The sequence below is a fragment of the Tachyglossus aculeatus genome, chromosome 26 (assembly GCF_015852505.1).
Source record: "Tachyglossus aculeatus isolate mTacAcu1 chromosome 26, mTacAcu1.pri, whole genome shotgun sequence".
Taxonomy (NCBI): domain Eukaryota; kingdom Metazoa; phylum Chordata; class Mammalia; order Monotremata; family Tachyglossidae; genus Tachyglossus; species Tachyglossus aculeatus.
Window position 1 is genome coordinate 8,077,080 of NC_052091.1, and position 21,888 is coordinate 8,098,967.

The window sequence follows — 21,888 nt, forward strand, 5'->3', positions numbered from 1 at the left end:
CAGGAAGCTGTGGAATTGCCACTTCCAGAATGCAGCTGTTCAGTACTCAGCCATACGGCTCCTACTGTAGAGATGGAGCAGGGCCCGGCGCGTGTCTCTCTACGGGAAACCTGATTTTATCGAAAATCGACTTCCTTGGACAGCAGGGCAAAGGGGATGCAATAGCTGTGGGCCCATTCATTCATTGTCATTCAATCGTATTTACTGAGCGCTCACTGTGTGCAGAGCACTGTACTAAGCGCTTGGGAAGTCCAAGTCGGCAACATACAGAGATGGTCCCTACCCAACAACGGGCTCACAGTCTAGAAGGGGGAGACGGCCAACAAAACACGTTCAAGGTTCTATAAGTCTTTTAGCATCACCCCACCATGGCATGATTGAGGCCTGGCTTACTGGAAAGAACATGAGGCTGGGTGTTGGAGGGGACCTGGGTTCTAATCCTGGCACTGCGTCGATGCCTGAGTTACTGGGAGGCAGGGGAACCTGGAGCATGGCTCAGTGGAAAGAGCCCGGGCTTTGGAGTCAGCGGTCAGGGGTTCAAATCCCAGCTCCACCACTTGTCAGCTGTGTGACTTTTGGCAAATCACTCAACTTCTCTGTGCCTCAGTTACCTTATCTGGAAAATGGGGATTAAGACTGTGAACCCCCTGTGGGACAACCTGATCATCTTGTAACCTCCCCAGCGCTTAGAACAGTGATTTGCACATAGTAAGTGCTTAATAAATGCCATTATTATTATTATTATTCACCTGCTGGTTGACCTTGGGCAGGTCAGGCCAACTTCTAGTCCTCTAGACTGTAAGCTTGTTGAGGGCAGGGAATGTGTCTGCTTATTGTTATATTGCCCTCTCCCAAAAGCTCTGCACACAGTAAGTGCTCCATAAGCGCTTAGTACAGTGCTCTGCACACAGTAAGCGCTCAATAAATATGATTGATTGATTGATTGATTGAATGAGTGAATGATAATAATAATAATAATGGCCTTTATTAAGCGCTATGTACAAAGCACAGTTCTAAGCACTGGGGAGGTTACTAGGTGATCAGGCTGTCCCACAGGGGGCTCACAGTCTTAATCCCCATTTTACAGATGAGGTAACTGAGGCACAGAGAAATTAAGTGACTTGCCCAAAGTCACACAGCTGACAACTGGGAGAGCCAGGACTTGATCCCATGACTTCTGACTCCAAAGCCCTTGCTCTTTCCACTGAGCCACGCTGCTTCTCTGTGGCTCAGAGAATGAATGAATGTGGCTCAGAGTCAATGAATGTATTTCTCTGGGCCTCAGTTTCCTCTTCTGTAAAATGGGGATTCAATACCTGTTTTCTCTCCTACTTAGACTGCGAGCCCCATGTGGGACAGGGACCGGGTCCAACCTTGATTAGCCTGTATCTACCCCAGCGTTTAGAACAGTGCCTGGCACATAGTAAGGGCTTAACAGACACCAAAATCATTATTATTACTGAATTCGAAAAGCAAGGGATAAGGGGTGGAGGGGGGCATGCCTGTCTTGCTTCTGCTATACTCTCCCAACCCCTTTAGTAAGGTGGAATAATGGTAGCTACTGAATGCAAAGCACTGCGATCAGTCAATGGTATTTATTGAGCGCTTACTGTGGGCAGAACACTGTACGAAGAGCTTGGGAGAGTACAATAGAACAGAATCGGTAGACGCGTTCCCTGCCCACAACGAGCTAAGCACGTGGGAGAATTTGGCAGAAGCCCATGATGCCACCCCTGCTTACAGGGAGCTTCCACTCCAACCGGGGAAGGCTGATATAAAACTACTGATGAACAGAGAAACTGGAATGAATAAATCAGTTTCATCGATGAGATAGATATATATATATATATATACACAATTGCTGAGGGTGGATGGAAATTCATTAGGTGTTTTGCACACAGTAGAGGAGGCTAGATCAATACTGTTGATGGATGGGAATTAGGGAGCTGAGGAGGCAATCATTAAACCTTCCCCCAGTGATTCTAATCACTGCCGCTGAAATACAGGGAGCCTTATGAAGGAGCTGGGGAGGGAGGGAGGGAGATATTATTAATACTAAAAATAGTAATAGTGATCACTTCCCATTGGAGTGGAAGCTTCTTGTGGGCCAGGACGGTGTCATGAGCTTGTGCTATTTATGTATCATGTTCCGTACCAAGCGGTGGGGTGGATAGGCCCATAGCGGGAAGGGAACGTGCCTGCTAATTCTGAGGTGTATACTCTCCTAAGTGCTTGGTACAGTGCTCTGCACATAGTAAGCGCTTAATAAATGCGATTGACTGACACGATACAATCAGGGTAGACACATTCCCCATCCCCACTCGGAGCTTGGAGTCTAAGTAGGAGGACTAACAGGAATGGAATCCCCATTTTACAGATAAGGAAACCGAGGCCCAGAGAAGTAAGGTGACTTGCCCAAGGTCACCCGATACGCAAGGGGCGGAACTGGGATTAGAAGCTGGGTCCTCACTCCACTCAGGCACGCTGCTCCCAATCAATCAACCAATCAATCAATCAATCGGATGGGTACAAATCTCAAATGAAACCACCAGCCCAATCCCGGCAGCTGTCAGCGGTATGGAAAAGACGGTAGGGAGTGTCTGAAAATTGAGGAGGAAGTGGCAGAAAGACCCGTGACGTGATCGCAAAAACACCCCGGGCAGAGCGTGGCACTAAGCGTGAGTTGTGAGGACCCCCTCCCCGCTGACCACGGGGGCACAAAGAGAGGAGAAAGAAGGTGCCCTCAGAAAGGGTGGCCGCCTCAACCCTAGTCACAACCAACTTCTCCTACGGATGTTTGATGTCATTCTATTGTGCAAAGAACGAGATTAAAAGGGACAGGCTGAACAAAGCATTGGTTTCCCAGACAAAAGCAGCTCCACTTAGTAAATTAGGGCCTCTTTCCGTCTGACACACTTTTAAAGGGAAATTTTCAATTACCATGTGCTGGCAGGGCAGCGCAACAAAAGACCCGTCCAGTGACTTCATTTCCAAAGCCGTGAGGAAGCACTGGAGACGGCTTTATGGAACGGAGATACTAATCTAGCCCAGATCATTTTTTTAAAAAACAACAACAAAAAAATCCTCTCTGGAGGGCTGAAGGGCACTTGAACCCTGGAGTTGTTTAAAAGAGATTTCCTGCAGTTTAGGCATGGACTCTGCCAAAAAGCTAAGCCTGGTAACAGATGGAAGGAGCTGTAGATCACCCCGGGGGGACTGATTTACCGCTCCGACCCTCCACTGTTTGCTTTGGGGAAGGGCTCGGGGGGAGAGTTTATGGCGGGGGGCGGAACATGGTGGACGGTCTTGGACCAACTCCCCACGAGGACCCCTCCTCTGGGAAAATCTTGGGTTCTGGGGCATTGCCCAGGAGTTTCCCGGGCACTCTCTTGGTAAACAGCGGAGATGGGAGGGTGGAAGGTAGGGATCCCCCATATCCCCGTCTCCCCCAGACACCTGGGATTGGGGCCTGCTGGTCACCCACTGGCCGGGACCGGGTTTCGGTTCGGGTCTTCTCATCTGCTCCAGCGCACCCTCAATCCATCGACGGTATTTATTGTGACCGATTGCTGCATGCAGAGCCATCAATCAAAGGTGTTTGTTGAGCGCTTACCACGTGCAGGGCACTCTACTAAGCGCTCGGGAGAGCACAACGCAACGGAATTAGCAGGCCTGCTCCCTGTCCTTAATGACTTTATGGTCTAGAGGGGGACAGCAATGGACTAAGTGCTTGGTGGAGCTGACAGACCCGATCCTTGTCCATTAGGACTGATTTTCCTGCTCTTTGATCGGGCAGGAGGTAAGGGAACCTGTCAGCTCCGCATGTGGCGATTTCCCAACTTTTTTCCTAATTACCTGGTGCGTCCAGGGCTGAGTCTTCCAGGGATAGGACCGCCCTCCCCCCTGCCCAAGCCAATCCACTACCGCCTCGCCTTCAGAAACGTCCGGCCAACCAAAGCCAGCACCCACATAAGTGACCAATAACTTCCAGAATGAACAGAGACTTCAGCTCGGGGTCTCTGGCGGCTTATTAGAGAAGCAGCTAGTGGCTTAGTAACTAGAGCACGGGCCTGGGGGTCGGAAGGACCTGACTTCTAATCCCAGCTCTGCTCCTTGTCCGCTGTGTGACCTTGGGCAAGTCATTTCACTTCTCTGGGCCTCAGTTCCCTCAACTGTAAAATGGGGACGGAGACTGCGAGCCCCATGTGGGACAGGGACCGTGTCCAGCCCGATTTGCTTGTATCCATCCTAGTGCTTAGTGCTTAGTGCAGTGCCTGGCATATAGGAGCGATTAACAAATGCCCTAATTATTATGATTAGTATACTATTATTACCTCTGGAGAGGAAGCTTTAATTACAATGTGTGCAATAGAGAAGCAGAGTGGCTTAGTGACTTGGGACAAGTCACTTGACTTCTCTGTGCCTCAGTTCCCTCATCTGTAAAGTTCATTCATTCATTCATTCATTCAATCGTATTTATTGAGCACTTACTGTGTGCAGAGCACTGTACTAAGCGCTTGGGCAGTACAAGTTGGTAACATATAAAGACGGTCCCTACCCAACAGTGGGCTCACAGTCTAGAAGGGGGAGACGGAGAACATAACAAAACATATTAACAATATAAAATAAATAGAATAAATATGTACAAATAAAATAAATAAATAAATAGAGCGATAAATACGTACAAACATATATACCTATATACAGGTGCCGTGGGGAGGGGAAGGAGGTAAGGCGGGGGGAATGGGGAAGGGGAGGAGGGAGAGAGGAAGGAGGGGGCTAAGACTGTGAGCCCCACATGAGACAGGGTCTGTGTCCCACCCGATTAGCTTGTTTCTACCCCAGCACTTAGAGGTCTCGGTTGCCCGCCAAGGCCGACATCAGGGAACGCCTCCCACCCCTGCACTAAGCATGACTGAGAAGTACCAATCCCACCCACTCAGTGGCATTTATTGAGCGCTTACTGGGTGCAGAACACTCAGCGCTTGGGAGAAAACAACAGAGTCAGTAGAGACGCTCTCTTCCCACAGCAAGCTTAAAGTCTAGTGGGGGAGACAGACATTAATATAAACAAATAAATCACAGATGTGTACATTTTCTGGGGGGCTAATGCTAAGTGCCCAGAGGGCTCAGGTTCAAGGGGACAGATGATTCAGAAGGGAGAGGGAGTCCAGGGAAAGAGGCTTAACTGGGGAAGGCCTCTTTGGAGGAGATGGGGACTTAATAGACTTTGAAGGTGGCAAGAGTCGTGGTCCGGCCTACCAGGCCAGAGGGATGATGTGGGAAAAGGGTCGACGGTGAGGAAGACTAGGCCGAGGAACAGCGAGGAAGCTGATGCTGGAGGACTGAAGTGTGTGGGTTGCGCTGCCGTAGGAGATTAGTGAGGCAAGGTAGGAGGGGGCGAGCCGATTTCCTGAAAAATGACGGAAAGGAGTCTCCGATTGATGTGAAGGAGAATGGATGGGCAACTACTGAAGGTTCTTGAAGAGTGGGGAGATGTAGACTGAACTCTTTTTTGGAACAATCCAGGCAGCAGAGTGAAGTATGGACTGGAGTGGGGAGAGGCGGGAGGTGGGGACGTCAGTGAGCAGGCAGATGTGGGATATGCTAAATGCTTGGATCAGCATAGTAGCAGATTGGATGGAGAGGAAAGAGTGGATTTTAACAAAGCTGTAAAAGTAGAACCAAAAGTATTTGGTGACAGGTTGAATGTGCGGGTAATATGAGAGAGATGAGCCGAGGAAATATGAAGCTGCGGGGAAGGAGAAAGATCGGGGCTGGAGATGGGGATTTGTAAATCATCTGCCTGGAGATGGTAGTGGAAGCAGGGGAGCGAATGAGTTCTCCAAGGGAGTGGGTGTAGATGGAGAATAGAACGGGACCCAAAACTGAGCCTTGACAGACTCCCACGGTTTTGGGGGTGGGAGGCGGAGGAGGAGCCGGCCAAAGCGACTGAGAATGAGCCACCAGAGGGATGAGAGGGGAACCAGGAGAGGACAGTGAAAGTGAAGCCGAGGTTAGATTAACGTTTCAAGGGGAAGAACCCCAAACTCAAGTCTTCTCTGGCAGCCACCCCCCATCCCCGTGTCAGTCTGCCTGCCTCACAGTAGCCAGATCATGGTTCTCACAGGCCTGGGAGTCAGAAGGACCTGGGTTCTAATTCCGGCTCCGCTGTGTGACCTTGGGCAAATCACTTCACTTCTCTGTACCTCAGTTCCCTCATCTGTAAAACGGGGACTAAGAGTGTGGGACAGGGACAATGTTGAACGTGATTAATCTGTATCTACTCCAGCGCTTAGAACGGTGCTTGCCACATAGTAAGCGCTTAACAAGTACCATAATTATTATTATTACCGACAGGCAGGTGGCTCTGAGAACATCCAACCCCCCTTCTGTGGACCCTTCCCAATAGCCCGTTCCATCTCACCCAGGAACCCAGTCCTTCTTCAGAGCCCCTGAGATGGTCCCCGACCAACCTCCGACCGTGAAGCTGCCCGTCCTCCTCTGAGTCTCCCGGAATGAGCCCAGGCCTGCCAGCATGGAGCACTGGCTCCCCAAACCTTACACAAGTGCCCAGCTTGGAAAGGCCCGTGCCCGCCTCAAGGGCAGCGGGCAGGGCTGGGGGCTCGGGCAGCTGGCTTTTCTGCCGGAGGTAGGGAGAGGCCTTCGGAGAATGGTTCAAACATTAACTAATTAAAATTACTGAGGGAATCCTTCCCATCCATCGCTCGAATCCCCTTGCTGACGTACCGATTCAGTTGGCAATTTCTCTGGGCCATAACTCTAATCCGAAGCGAGAAAGCGCTCCCATAAATCTTGCCTCTGCCTTAATGAATCTCAGGCACCCTCAACCCAGCCTGCCTCGGGGCCCGGGGAGAGAAAGGAGGCCGGAGCGGGAGGGGAAGTGGCAGGGATCGGATGAACCAATGTCCCCAGGGAATGATCTCTCTTCTCGGGTCAGGACTTTCTCCCGTCTGGTGGAGAAGCAGCGTGGCCTAGAGGAAAGAGCTCAGGCCTGGGGTCGGGAGACCTGGTTTCTAATTCCAGCCCCACCGCTTACCTGCCGCGGGTGACCTCGGGCAAGTCGCTTCACCTCTCTGTGCCTCAACTTCAATTCCCGATCTCCTAATTCTCTAGACTGCGGTCCCCATGTGGGACAGGGACTGAGTCTGATCTGATTGTGCTGTATCTCCCTCAGTGCATGGCATAAGTGCTTAACAAATACCACATATTATTATGAGGAGGAAAATCAATTTGGGCCAACCCTAGCTCCCGCCTTGTTTTTGCTGAGGGATGCGTTTGCCGCAAAACTTTCCCCGCTGCCCCAATTCACTCAGCATTTTTCATTCATTCACCTAACGCGATTAGGATTGAGTTTCTTTGGCGTCGCTAGAGATTGAAGAACGGTGATGGGGGCGGATAGCCCATCATTTCATTCCTTCCACGGAGACAATCCCCTTTCCTAGCTCCGCTCTCCTGGAGCCTGTTTACCTCCATGCAATCACAGGAGAAGCAGTGATCAGAAGAATTTTATCTTATAATTAAGAGGCAACTTCTTCCTTTAGGCCCAAACCAGTCCATTCCGGTGTTCTCTACTAGGTCAGTAGGCCCCCTCGCCAATGAGCTCTTGGAAAAAAAAATCCCTTGTAAATCCCGGCCCGTTGAGGGCAGCAGGTGAGAGTCGGGGGATCTGGGTTCCAATCCCGCTTCTGCCACTTGCCTGCTGTGTGCACTTGGGCGAGTCACTTCATTTCTAGATTGCTGTTTCCTCATCTGTGACCCCCATGTGGGGTAAGGGACTGTATCTGACCTGATTATCTTATATCTACTCCAGCGCATAGCTCGGCACATAGTACGGCTTAGCAAATACCTCCATTATTACTATTTTTACTATTCTGCTGGGTGAGTGGTAAAGGATGCTGGCTTGCACTCGGTTTGTTGCCTGGGCATCCTTGATGAAGACCCTCCCCCATTACAGTGAAAGTGAGCCCATTGTTGGGTAGGGATTGTCTCTCTTTGTTGCCGAATTGTACTTTGATAATGATAATAATAATAATGGCATTTATTAAGCGCTTACTATGTGCAAAGCACTGTTGTAAGCGCTGGGGAGGTTACAAGGTGATCAGGTTGTCCCATGTGGGGCTCACAGTCTTAATCCCCCTTTTACAGATGAGGTAACAGGCACAGAGAAGTTAAGCAACTTGCCCAAGCGCTTTCCAAGCGCTTAGTACAGTGCTCTGCACACAGTAAGCGCTCAATAAATATGACTGAATGAATGAAAGCTCCATGAAGACAGTATCCTGTCACTTCTTTGTTTTGGATTTCCCAAATCCTTAATAGGGGGCAGGACGTCAAGCAGGAACTCAACAGGTAGTAGGAGTCGCATGGCCTAGTGGAACGAACATGGGCTTGGGAGCCAGAGGGCCTGGGTTCTAATCCCGGCTCCTCCCTTTCTCTGCTTTGGGAGCTTGGGCAATTTACGCTGTTACTCTGGCCCTCCATCGCCTCATCTGAAAAATGGGGATGTAATCCCTGCCCGCCCTCCTACTTTGAATGTGAGCCCCATGTGGCACAGTAGCTGAGTCTGACCTGATGATATTCTACCCACCCCAGGCCTTAGTACACTGCTTGGCACAAAGAAAACACTTAATAAATGCTACCACCTTTATGAGAAGAAACATGGCTCCCAAGCACTTAATATGGAGGTCATGGGTTCTAATCCCGGCTCTGCCACTTGTCTGCTGTGTGACTTTGGGCAAGTCACTCAACTTCTCTGCGCCTCAGTTACCTCATCTATAAAATGGGGATTAAGACTGTGAGCCCCACGTGGGACAACCTGATCACTTTGTGTCTACCCCCGCGCTTAGAACAGTGCTTGGCACATAGTAAGCACTTAACAAATACCACCTTTATTACTATTATTATTACAGTGCTCTGTAAGTACTCAATAAGTACAATTGACCAACTGACTGAGTGGATAGAGCCAAGGCCCGGGAGTCAGAAGGACCTGGGTTCTAATCCCAGCTCCACCACGTGTCTGCTGTGTGACCTTGGGAGAGTCACTTCACTTCTCTGGGCCTCAGTTACCTCATCTGTAAAACCCGGAGAAGAGTGTCAGCCCCACTTGGGACCGGGACTGTGTCCAACCTGGTTAGCCTGTATCTACCTCAGCGCTTAGAACAGTGCTTGGCCCATAGTATGTGCTTAAAAGTACCAACATTACTATTATTATTATTATTATTATTACTATTATTATGAAATGCTGTTCCGCCTTCCGCTCAGTCCCTTGCTCCGTGAGGGGCAGCAGAGGCCTGTACGTACGTGTGCAGAAGTCGCCGTTCTCGTAGTATCCCGGGCAGCACTGCGATCGCCGGCGGTAGGTGGTCCTGAGCCCTCTTCGATAGGCCGTTTTATAACTTATCCTAAATCACAAAGGAGAAAGCCACTTGAGTGAACTGAAAATCGATGGCGCCTGGTAGAATGATATTTGTGCTAAGTTATAGCAAGGATACCATTCAATAATTACTTTAAAATGCATGGAGGCTTTCGATATTAAAGAACACAATAAAAAAAAATCAATGGCTATCTTGAAGCTCGCGGTATCGCGTGTGTTTTAAATGGTGCTTGCGGAAACGCGCCAAGAGCCCCTCACTTTCTCCCATCTTTAGATTTTTTTTTTGTGGTATTCGTTAAGCGCTTACTATGTGACAGGCAGAGTGCTAAGAGATGGGGTAGAGACAAGCTAATCAGGTTGGACACGGCCCCTCTCCCACGTGGGGCTCACAGCCTTAATCTCCATTTTCCAGAGGAGGGGACTGAGGCCCAGAGAAGGGAAGTGACTTGCCCAAGATCACACAGCAAACAGGCGACGGAGCTGGGATTAGAACTCAGGTCCTTCTGACTCCCAGCCCATGCTCTATCCACTAGACCACATTGCTTCTCTGCTGAAAAAACTCCACCACCGGCTTGGGGAAGGACCACGGTGTTCCTTCCGAGGAAGCAAGGAGAGCAAACCATGGTGGACCAACGTGGACAATCCACTAGATTGAAGCCTTCTTGAAGGCAGGGATTTCATCTACTACTACTACTACTACTACTACTACTACTAATAATAATAATGGCATTTATTAAGCGCTTACAATGTGCAAAGCACTGTTCTAAGCGCTGGGGAGGTTACAAGGTGATCAGGTTGTCCCATGGGGGGCTCACAGTCTTAATCCCCCTCCCCATCCCCCCGCCTTACCTCCTTCCCCTCCGCACAGCACCTGTATATATGTATATATGTTTGTACATATTTATTACTCCATTTATGTATTTATTTTATGTGTACATATCTATTCTATTTATTTTATTTTGTTAATATGTCTTGTTTTGTTGCCTGTCTCCCCCTTCTAGACTGTGAGCCTGCTGTTGGGTAGGGACCGCCTCTATATGTCTCCGACTTGTACTTCCCAAGCGCTTAGTCCAGTGCTCCGCACACAGTAAGCGCTCAATAAATACGACTGAATGAATGAATGAATCCCCATTTTACTTATGTTGCCAACTTGTACTTCCCAAAGCGCTTAGTACAGTGCTCCACACACAGTAAGCGCTCAATAAATACGACTGGCTGATGGATTGATTGATTTTACAGATGAGGTCACTGAGGCCCAGAGAAGTGAAGTGACTCGCCCAAAGTCACACAGCTGACAACTGGCGGAGCCAGGATTTGAACCCAAGACCCCGGGCTCTTTCCACTGAGCCACGCTGCTTCTCAACGAAAGAGGGCTAACAGCGCCGCACAGATCCCTTGCACTACGATCAATTCCTTCGCCCCAGGTCTCGGAGACTTACTAGCTCTCCTGTACTCTTCCAAGTCCTTAGTACAGTTCTCGGCACCCAGAAGATGCTCAATAAATACAAATAACTGATGAGTGGTGCGAGTTACAGCGTAGGTCCTGCTGAGAGCTCACCTCCTCCAGGAGGCCTTCCCAGACTGAGCCCCTTCCTTCCTCTCCCCCTCGCCCCCCTCTCCATCCCCCCCATCTTACCTCCTTCCCTTCCCCACAGCACCTGTATATATGGATATATGTTTGTACATACTTATTACTCTATTTATTTATTTATTTATCTTACCTGTACAGATCTATTCTATTTATTTTATTTTGTTAGTATGTTTGGTTTTGTTCTCTGTCTCCCCCTTTTAGACTGTGAACCTACTGTTGGGTAGGGACTGTCTCTATATGTTGCCAATTTGTACTTCCCAAGCGCTTAGTACAGTGCTCTGCACATAGTAAGCACTCAATAAATACGATTGATGATGATGATGATGATGATGTCTTTTAGACTGTGAGCCCACTATTGGGTAGGGACTGTCTCTATATGTTGCCAATTTGTACTTCCCAAGCGCTTGGTACAGTGCTCTGCACATAGTAAGCGCTCAATAAATACGATTGATGATGATGATGATGATGATGAAGGGGAGCCTTCTGAGATGCCGGGGTCTCTGGCCCAATCTGGATTGGGGGGGCCTGCTGTCCTAGAATGGAGAATGAGCCTGGGCTCTGAGGGGCTCCCAGTGAGGGGAGAAGAGAATTCAGCCGCATTTCCCCAGCTCCCAAGCCAAGAGGAGGGGGAGAGAGGGCGGTGGTGGGGATCGATCAATCAATCAATCAATCAATCGTATTTATTGAGCGCTTACTGTGTGCAGAGCACTGTACTAATCGCTTGGGAAGTACAAGTTGGCAACACCTAGAGACAGTCCCTACCCAACAGTGGGCTCACAGTCTAAAAGGGGGAGACAGAGAACAAAACCAAACATACTAACAAAATAAAATAAATAGGATAGATATGTACCAGATTAAGGCAGGGCGCCGGCCGGCCATCACGAGCCAGACTCCGAATTTATCTCACCCATCTCTGATCCCGGAGGGCTGCCTTGATCACCAGCCCCATGGTCCTCCGTCCCGATACGGTCAACTCCAGACCCCCTCATTTTGTCCATCCCTCTCTCACCACCTCCCCCCATCCCCTGGCTCCACTCCCAGCTCCCGGATGAGGCGGCTCCAAGGCTGGGAATGTTGAGGGGCTGACCTAACCCAGGCGGGACACAGGCCTGCCCCCCGTCCTTCTTCTCTCCTGCCTCCACCACAAAGAGAAGCGGCAGATTTCAGCGGCCATTCAACTGACTTTGGGAAGCAGCACGGCCTAGCACGGGCCCGGGAGTAAGGAAATGTGGGTCAGCGTGGCTCAGTGGAAAGAGCCCCGGCTTTGGAGTCAGAGGTCATGGGTTCAAATCCCGGCTCTGCCAATTGTCAGCTGCGTGACTTTGGGCAAGTCGCTTAACTTCTCTGCGCCTCAGTTCCCTCATCTGGAAAATGGGGATGAAGACTGTGAGCCCCCGTGGGACAACCTGATCACCTTGTAACCTTCCCAGCGCTTAGAACGGTGCTTTGCACATAGTAAGCACTTAATAAATGCTAAAAAAAAAAAAATGTGGGTTCTAATCCCGGCTCTGCCACGTGTCTGCTGTGTGACCTTGGGCAAGTCACTTCACTTCTCTTTGCCTCAGCTACCTCATCTGTAAAATGGGGATGAAGACTGTGAACCCTATGTGGGACAGGGACTGTGTCCAACTTGATTATCTTCTATCTACCCCTGTGCATAGAACCATGCTTTTTACATGGTACTCACTTAAATATCGCAATCATTATTTTTATTTTTATTACTATTAACAGTACAGGCCCCTCCTTTGGGACCACTAGCATCCCTGAGCTGGGGGAGGCTGGGGAGAAGTGGGGGTGATGGGGGGGAATCCCCCTGAGGGGCCGTGGAGAAGCACGCACACTAGACTGTGGGGTGGGGGGGAAGAGAAGGGGGCCGCTCACCGATGCCTCGTGCACTTGAACCAGTTGAGGATGTCCGCGCATCGCGTGTAGTAGATCTGGTCAAAAGGATGGGCGAAGGATTCCTGGACTGTGACCGCGTAGCTAGGATGGACGGGAGAAGAACCAAAGATATCATCAGCCCCTGAAGAGTCCCCCTCATTCAGCAGGGTCCCCCATCCATCCATCTCCCTCCCAGCAGGCCAACTCAGCGACGGCAGGCCACAGGGATTCATTCATTCATTCAATCGTATTTATCGAGCACTTAATGTGTGCACAGCACTGTATTAAGCGCTTGGAAAGTACGAGTCGGCAACATATAGAGACGGTCCCTACCCAACAGCGGGCTCACAGTCTAGAAGGGGGAGACAGAGAACAAAACCAAACATATTCACAAAATAAAATAAATAGCATAAATATGTACAAATAAAATAGAGTCATAAATACATCATCATCATCAATCGTACTTATTGAGCGCTTACTATGTGCAGAGCACTGGACTAAGCGCTTGGGAAGTACAAATTGGCAACATATAGAGACAGTCCCTACTCAACAGTGGGCTCACGGTCTAAAAGGGGAAGACAGAGAACAAAACCAAACATACTAACAAAATAAAATAAATAGAATAGATATGTACGAGTAAAATAAATAAATAAATAGAGTAATAAATACGTACAAACATATATACATATATACAGGTGCTGTGGGGACGGGGAGATGCGTAAGGACGTAACCTGCTGAGATACTTAAGTGATGGCAGAGTAGGGCACTGGGATGGGCTTCCAGGGGCAAAGCCATCGCCCGCTGGTGAGGTTCCGGGGATCGGGAGACGAGGAGAGTTAGGATCCAGGCTGAGACACGGGTGGTCTTACCTCCCTTGGGGGGTAGTCTGACCCTGCTCCCCCAGGACTCTGAAACCAGAGGATACCCTAGTCTGTGTCCGGGATTTGCCGGCTCTGTCGGACCTTCTGGGGTCTGTTGCCTAGCGAGACCCCCACGTGCAACCCCAGGCCAAGGCGGGCGGCCTCAGCAAGCTGGAAGACTCCGTTGACGATGTCACCTCTCTTTTTAAAAAATGGTATTTGTTAAGCGCTTAGTATGTGCCAGGCATTGTACTAAGAGCTGGAGCTAAGTTGCTTGAGCCATACGCTAGTCCTTGGAGAGGTCGTAGAGTTCATTCATTCAATCGTATTTATTGAGCGCTTACTGTGCGCAGAGCACTGTACTAAGCACTTGGGAAGTCCAAGTTGGCGACATATAGAGACGGTCCCTACCCAACAGTGGGCTCACAGGCTAGAAGGGGGAGACAGAGAACAAAACAAAACATATTGACAAAATAAAATAAGTAGAATGAACATGTACAAATAAGGGTAATGAATACGTACAAACATATATACATATACACATGTGCTGTGGGGAGGGGAAGGAGGTAAGGCCAGGGGGAAGGAGGGGGCTCAGTCTGGGAGTTCATTCAATCATATTTATTGAGCGCTTACTGTGTACAGAGCACTGTATTAAACGCTTGGAAAATACAATTCGGCAACAAATAGAGACAATCCCTACCCAACAACGGGCTCACAGCCTAGAAGGGGGGAGACAGACAACAGAATAAAACAAGTAGACAGGCATCAATAGCATCAAAATAAAAAAATAGAATTATAGATATATACACATCATTAATAAAATAAATAGACAATAAATATGTACATATATACGCAAGTGCTGCAGGGCTGGGAGGGGAATAGAGCAGAGGGAGGGAGTAGGAATGATGGAACGGGGAGGCGGAGCAGAGGAAAAGGGGCGACATGTTATGAAAAGAGGAGTTCACAGACATGTTATGTTTGGTTTTGTTCTCTGTCTCCCCCTTTTAGACTGTGAGCCCACTGTTGGGTAGGGACTGTCTCTATATGTTGCCAATTTGTACTTCCGAAGCACTTAGTACAGTGCTCTGCACATAGTAAGTGCTCAATAAATATGATTGATGATGATGGTGATGTTATATACATATCTGTGATTAATTTATGCATATTAATGTCTTTCTCCCCCTCCAGACTATGCTCATTGCAGGCCGGGAATGCGTCTGTTACATTGTCGCTCCCAAGCACTTACTACAGTGCTCGGCACACAATAAGCACTCAGTAAATACAATTGGTTGCCTGATTGATGACCGCTGCCCTCAAAAAAACTTGTAGGGTATCCCCAGAAGGAGCTGGTAGAAGCCCCAAGGATTTTCTCAGTCGACCACTAACGGGTGCGTAGGGTTTGACTAAGCCTCCGGTCGAAGGTTCATTCTGGCTCGTAGATCAAAATGTTAATGAGGGCCCTGATTAATTTAGTACAGTACAGTTTGACCAGCCCAGGGTGAGCTCTGGGCCTGGCCCTCTATGATGAAAGGGCTTAATTACCCAGGCTCCCATTAGGCGCACAAATCCAGAGGGAGATTCTCGATAAAAGGTCCCAGGCGGTGTAAAACTTCTCCAATGGGGCAAAATTCATCCTAACTTGATATTCACCCCACCCTCCACCCAACGGCACTTATGCACAGGTGTGCCATTTCATAATAATGATGGCATTTATTAAGCGCTTACTATGTGCAAAGCACCGTTCTAAGCGCTGGGGGGGTTACAAAGTGATCAGGTTGTCGCATGGGGGGCTCACATTCTTAATCCCCATTTTACAGATGAGGTAACTGAGGCACAGAGAAGTTAAGTGACTTGCCCAAAGTCACACAGCTGACAGTTATGTCTGTCTCCCCCTCTAGACTAAAAGCCCGCTGTGGGAAGGGAATGTACTGGTTTATTGTTGTATCGCACTCTCCCAAGCGCTTAATAGAGTGCTTCACATACAGTAAGGGCTCAATAAATACGACTGATGAGGAACGTATCTACCAACTCTCCCAAATGCTTAAAATGGGGTTCTGCACACAGTAAGCACTCAATAAATACCATCGATTCGCTGATTGAGTAATTTGCAAATGGAGTTAAACCAGGAGGATTTGAAATAAGGCCTGGGGTCTTGAGAGGATGAAAAGCCACCCAAATACTGCTGCTTCCCCCTCCCCGCCTCTCCACCTCCTGGAGACCATCAGCCCTTCCCCTAGACTCTAAGTATCTTGTGGGCAGGGAACATGTCTACAACCTCTATTGTATTATCCACTCCTAAGTGCTTAGCACAGTGCTCTGCACACAGTAAGTCCTCAATAAATACTATTAAGCGATCCATCCGGGTGAGGGACAAAACCACAGCCCACTCCCGATTCTCCATGGCCTGGGGGCACGAGGGAGGAAAATCAAGATCTCCAGAGACCCCAAAGAATTCACCAAGGCCAATCACCTCCCCAAGCCATCAATTCATGGGATCTTTCGAATGCTTACTGTGTGCGGAGCGCTGTATTAAGTGCTTGGGAAAGTACATTGTAAGAGAGTTGGAAGACACATTCAATCAATCAATCAATCAATCGTATTTATTGAGCGCTTACTGTGTGCAGAGCACTGTAGTAAGCGCTTGGGAAGTACAAGTTGGCAACATATAGAGACAATCCCTACCCAACAGTGGGCTCACAGTCTAGAAGGGGGAGACAGGGAACAAAACCAAACATATTAACAAAATAAAATAAATAGAATAGATATGTACAAGTAAATAGAGTAATAAATATGTACAAACATATATACAGGTGCACATTCCCTGCCCACAGGGGCTTACAGTCTAAATAGGGAGACAGATATTCCTATAAATGATGGATATGGACCTAAGTGCTGTGGGGCTGATGGTGGGGGGCGAATCCAAGTGTCGGGGCGATACAGAAGGAGGTGGGAGAAGGGGAAATGAAAGCTTGGCCGAAGAAAGCTTGGTCATCAAGCTTTTTTCTCCCGGTTGCCAAAACGGGAGCACCACTGAGAGGTTTGGCTGTCGCTTCCTCCCGTTTCCTCCCCTCTCCTCCTCTGGAGCAGCAGAGTGGGAGCGGGGCCAAGGCCAGCTGCAGGAGGAGGAAAAAGTCCTGGCCAGCTCACAGGCCAGAGCGTGGAGGGCCGGCGGCGGCCGCGTGAGAATCACCCCCCGCCGGCGGGCCGCCCTCCGCGCTGCGTTGGCAAGGGGGCAGAAGGCCGCAGGGAGTATCAGGTGCCAGACACGGCCAACTTCTATCTATAAACTTGGCCTGCCTAGAAATTCCTCCTTTCTAAGGAGCTGGCATCAGCACTGTCATAAAATTGGTAAGTCCCCTAGTTAAAAAAAAAAAAATTCCTTTCTCTCCGCGGTGGATCCACAGAGTGAACCATTTACAGACCCGTTATGAATGTAAAGTGAGAGCGTTCACAAATCTGGGGCTAGAAGAAGAAGAATGATTTGTTAAGCGCTTTGTTCCATATTTGTCAAGCGCTTACTGTGTGCCAGGCGCTTTTCTAAAACCCTGGTGTAGATACCGAATAACGGGGTTGGACAAAGTCCCTGTCCCACCCAGGGCTCGCAATCTTAACCCCCATTTTACAGATGAGAGAACTGAGGCACAGACAGGTGAAGTGACTTTGCTCAAGGTCACACAGCAGAAGGAGAACCCAGGTCCTTCTGACTCCCACATCTGTACTCTAGTCATTCACTCAACCGCATTTATTGAGCGCTTACAGTGTGCAAAACACTGTACTAAGCTCTTGGGAGAAGACAGCGCAACAATAAACAGACACGTTCCCTTCCTATGAAGATTTTACAGTCTTTAAAGACTTTAAAGAGAGTCAGTTTTTAAAGGCAGTCTTTAAAGAGATGGGCTCACAGTCTAGAGGTTAGCTTACAGTTTAGAGACAGCTTACAGTCTGGATCAATCAATCAATCAATCGTATTTATTGAGTGCTTACTGTGTGCAGAGCACTGTACTAAGCGCTTGGGAAGTACAAGTCGGCAACACAGAGATGGTTCCTATTCATTCATTCATTCATTCAATCGTATTTATTGAGCGCTTACCGTGTGCGGAGCACTGGCCTAAGCACTTGGGAAGTACAAGTTGGCAACATCTAGAGACGGTCCCTACCCAACAGTGGGCTCACAGTCTAGAAGGGGGAGACAGACAACAAAACCAAACATACTAACAGAATAAAATAAATAGAATAGATATGTACAAAATTGGTACATATCAACCAATCGGCCATATCGACCTTAAGGTCAATCAATCAATCAATCGTATTTATTGAGCGCTTACTATGTGCAGAGCACTGTACTAAGCGCTTGGGAAGTACAAATTGGCAACACATAGAGACAGTCCCTACCCAACAGTGGGCTCACAGTCTAAAAGGGGGAGACAGAGAACAGAACCAAACATACCAACAAAAAAATAAATAGGATAGAAATGTACAAGTGAAATAAATAAATAAATAAATATAGGTCGTCTATCCACTGGCCATGCTGCTTCTCTAGGGCTATCATTTTATGCTCCTGTTCCTTACATGGGGAGATGGGGTGGCGGGAGGAAAGACCATCTAATCTTTATTTTATTCACTTGATTTATTACCAGCTAAGTACCAGAGTCATCCTGACCAGTAAAGCCAATGAATTGTGGAACGTAATTTTAGTTTCTCCCCGGTCGGGTCTCCGGGTTACTGTCTCTCTCTTTGCAGGGTCGGTGTTTTAACCTTGCCATCCCGATGTGCCCGGTTTCCCCGCCCCCCAAATGACTTGGCAAAATGATTTGTCTAGCCCCGATTGAGCCTCTGCAGTGCCCGGGCCGATTCCTCGGTCTCGTCGAGGTCTCTCCCTGGCTGGGAGTCTCCCTGGGGGTGCCAATTCTTCTTCCCCCCATCCTCCGGGATCACCATCCCTCAAGACCACTGAGAAGCCTCCACACCCCAATACTACATCATCAATCGTATTTATTGAGCGCTTACTGTGTGCAGAGCACTGGACTAAGCACTTGGGAAGTACAAGTTGGCAACATATAGAGACAGTCCCTACCCAACAGTGGGCTTACAGTCTGAAAGGGGGAGACAGAGAACAAAACCAAACATACTAACAAAATAAAATAAATAGAATAGATATGTACAAGTAAAATAAATAAATAAATAGAGTAACAAATATGTACAAACATATATACATATATACAGGTGCTGAGGGGAAGGGAAGGAGGTAAGATGGAGAGGGGGACGAGGGGGAGAGGAAGGAAGGGGCTCAGTCTGGGAAGGCCTCCTACACCTACAGGAAAGCTGACTAGCAGCCACACATTCACACGCACACACACCTAGCTGACTGCAAAATGATCATTTTGAGGCTTTAAATCATTGGGAAAGATGATTTCTCGGAAAATCTTTTCAGAAAAAAAAAACCAACTTGTGTTCACCCCTCCAGTGTCCTTCCAGTGTAATTAATTTGGGGCGGGGGTGGGGGGAGTCTCTGTCGTGGCTAACTGTACTCCTCCTGAAATGCTGTATAAGAATAATAATAATAATTATATAATAATAATAATTATTATTATTATTATTAGACTGTGAGCCCACTGTTGGGTAGGGACCGTCTCTATATGTTGCCAACTTGTACTTCCCAAGCGCTTAGTACAGTGCTCTGCACACAGAAAGCGCTCAATAAATATGACTGATTGGTTGATGATGGCATTTATTCAGCGCTTACTATGTGCAAAGCACTGTTCTACGCGCTGGGGAGGTTACAAGGTGATCAGGTTGTCCCACGGTGGGGCTCACAGTCTTAATCCCCATTTTACAGATGAGGTAACAGGCACAGAGAAGTTAAGTGACTTGCCCAAAGCCACACAGCTGGCAATTGGTGGAGCCGGGATTTGAACCCATGACCTCTGACTCCAAAGCCTGGGCTCTTGTGGGGAGGTATGCAGACGTTGGGGAGAGAGAGGGACCCAAGACAGAAGTGAAAAGATTCAGATGGAGTGGCCCGTATCTGCTGCGGCTCCGTCCTGATGTCTGCTGTGTGACCTTGGTGAAGTCACTTATCTTCTCTGGGTCTCAGTTCCCTCGTCTGTAAAATGGGGATAAGCGTGTGAACGCTTTGTGGGACAGGGACTGCATCCACCTTCATTAACTTGTATCTACCCCAGGGCTACAAACAGTGCTTGGCACATAGTAAACCCTCTAACAAGTACCATAATTGTTATTATTGTTACCGACGCCACCCAAGCCCTCTGTCTCCCCCTTTTAGACTGTGAGCCCACTGTTGGGTAGGGACTGTCTCTAGATGTTGTCAACTTGTACTTCTCAAGCGCTTAGTAGAGTGCTCTGCACACAGTAAGCGCTCAATAAATACGATTGATGATGATGATGATGATGTTGCCAACTTGTACTTCCCAAGCGCTTAGTAGAGTGCTCTGCACACAGTAAGCGCTCAATAAATACAATAAATTGATGATGAGGATAGGCCTGGAGCCGGCCCGGACCTCTGCCCCAGCGCTCCTGACCAGTAAGCGCCTAGTCAATGGCATCCCACAGCCGATAACTCCTACTACCAAGCTCCTGCTACTGAGGCAGTGTAGCCCGGTGGAAAGTGCGTAGGCTGGGTCTCTAGACTGTAAGCTCACTGTGGGCAGAGAATGTGTCTGCCAAACCTGTTGTACTGGACTCTCCCAAGCACTTCATACAGTGCTCTGCCCATGTACCCGCTCATTAAATACCACTGTCGATGATGAGGATGAGGAGTCAGGGGACCCAGGTTTGAGTCCAGGCTCTGCCACTGGCCTGCTCTGTCACCCGGGGCAGGTCACTTAACCTCTCGGGGCCTCAGTTGCCTCATTTGTAAAATGGGGATAAGACAGCTGCTCTCCCTCCCGCTCACGTTGCATGGGCCTGACCTGATGAGCTTGCATCTACCCCAGTGTTTAGCACATATGTGCTTAAATACTATACTAAGAGTTACCATTAATGCGTTCAGCCCAAAACCATATTTTGTTAATATGTTTTGTTTTGTTCTCTGTCTCCCCCTTTTAGACTGTGAGCCCACTGTTGGGTAGGGACTGTCTCTATATGTTGCGAATTTGTACTTCCCAAGCGCTTAGTACAGCGCTCTGCACATAGTAAGCGCTCAATAAATACGATTGATGATGATGATATAGGGTGAAAGCAAAATACCCTCAAGTTAAACGGAAACATGCCACCAAAGAAGGGTCCTGTCGGCATTACCTCTCCCAGTGACTGCAGACATTGGGGTCTTCCGGATTTAGGGACGAGGTGGTCTTCAGGACGAAGGCCAGAATAAGCATCTTCGAGCTCCACTCAACCAAGACGCCCTGCCTCATCCTGGATTCTGGGATAAAGACGGGATAAAAATAAAGGAGGTTTTAATGAAACCATTTTTTCAATCGAAGCTGCTTAGCATTTCAGACTTCCCACATCAAACAGAAAACAGATTTATTAAGCTGATTAAGTTTCCTACAGTAGTTGAGTCGTGAGGATTTGGCATTTTGCTCTTGCTCAGAAAAGAATTCTACCTCACCAGGAGTTTTGACAAATCTCTCTGGGAAATGTAGATAACTTCAGGGCAGGTAGCTGGGGAATGGGGGGCGGGCGGGGGGGAACCTCTAGTGATTCTCCTGGAAGCTTTGAAAGGGACAGGGAACTTGGGAATTTGCCTCTCTTATCAAGTGAGGAAAGGCATTCTAAGAACCGGGGAGAAAAGGAGAGACGCAGCACTTTATCAACTTCAATTAGGGAGTTTACAGGAGGCAGGGGTAGCCCATCATCTGGAATGAATAATGCCGTTGCTCCATGCTAAACCTTGGTGTAGGTACTGGGTAATGAGATCACGTACAGCTCCTGTCCCACCTGGGTCTCACAGGCAATCTTATCCCCATTTTGCAGGGGGAAACTGAGGCCCAGACAGATTAAGCAAGTCACCCAAGTGACATCAGAGTGGCAGATCTGGGCTTCCTGATTCTCACAGCCATGCCTGTCCCACAAAACAGGGGGACCAAGACAGAGTGAGGGCAGTCCTGAAGGGAAAAAAACAATTTCCAGAGCTGGGACTGTCCCTCCCAAGCCATCTGAGGCCCAGAATGGGGGCCACATAATAATAATAAGAGCATTTA

General features: G+C 48.6%; 1 protein-coding gene across 2 annotated transcripts in view; it reads right to left on the reverse strand.

Moving 5' to 3' along the window:
* The window catches only part of MEGF11 (multiple EGF like domains 11), a 154,608-nt gene extending 133,509 nt beyond the window's left edge, over positions 1-21,099 (reverse strand). For both annotated transcript variants that reach the window (XM_038767088.1, XM_038767087.1), the window contains exons 1-3: positions 20,984-21,099; positions 12,867-12,968; positions 9,322-9,422 (exon numbers count right to left, since the gene is read on the reverse strand). In XM_038767088.1, coding sequence (XP_038623016.1) covers positions 9,322-9,422; positions 12,867-12,968; positions 20,984-21,099 — 319 coding nt within the window. The remainder of the gene's footprint in view (positions 1-9,321; positions 9,423-12,866; positions 12,969-20,983) is intronic.
* Between the last annotated feature and the right edge of the window lie 789 nt (positions 21,100-21,888).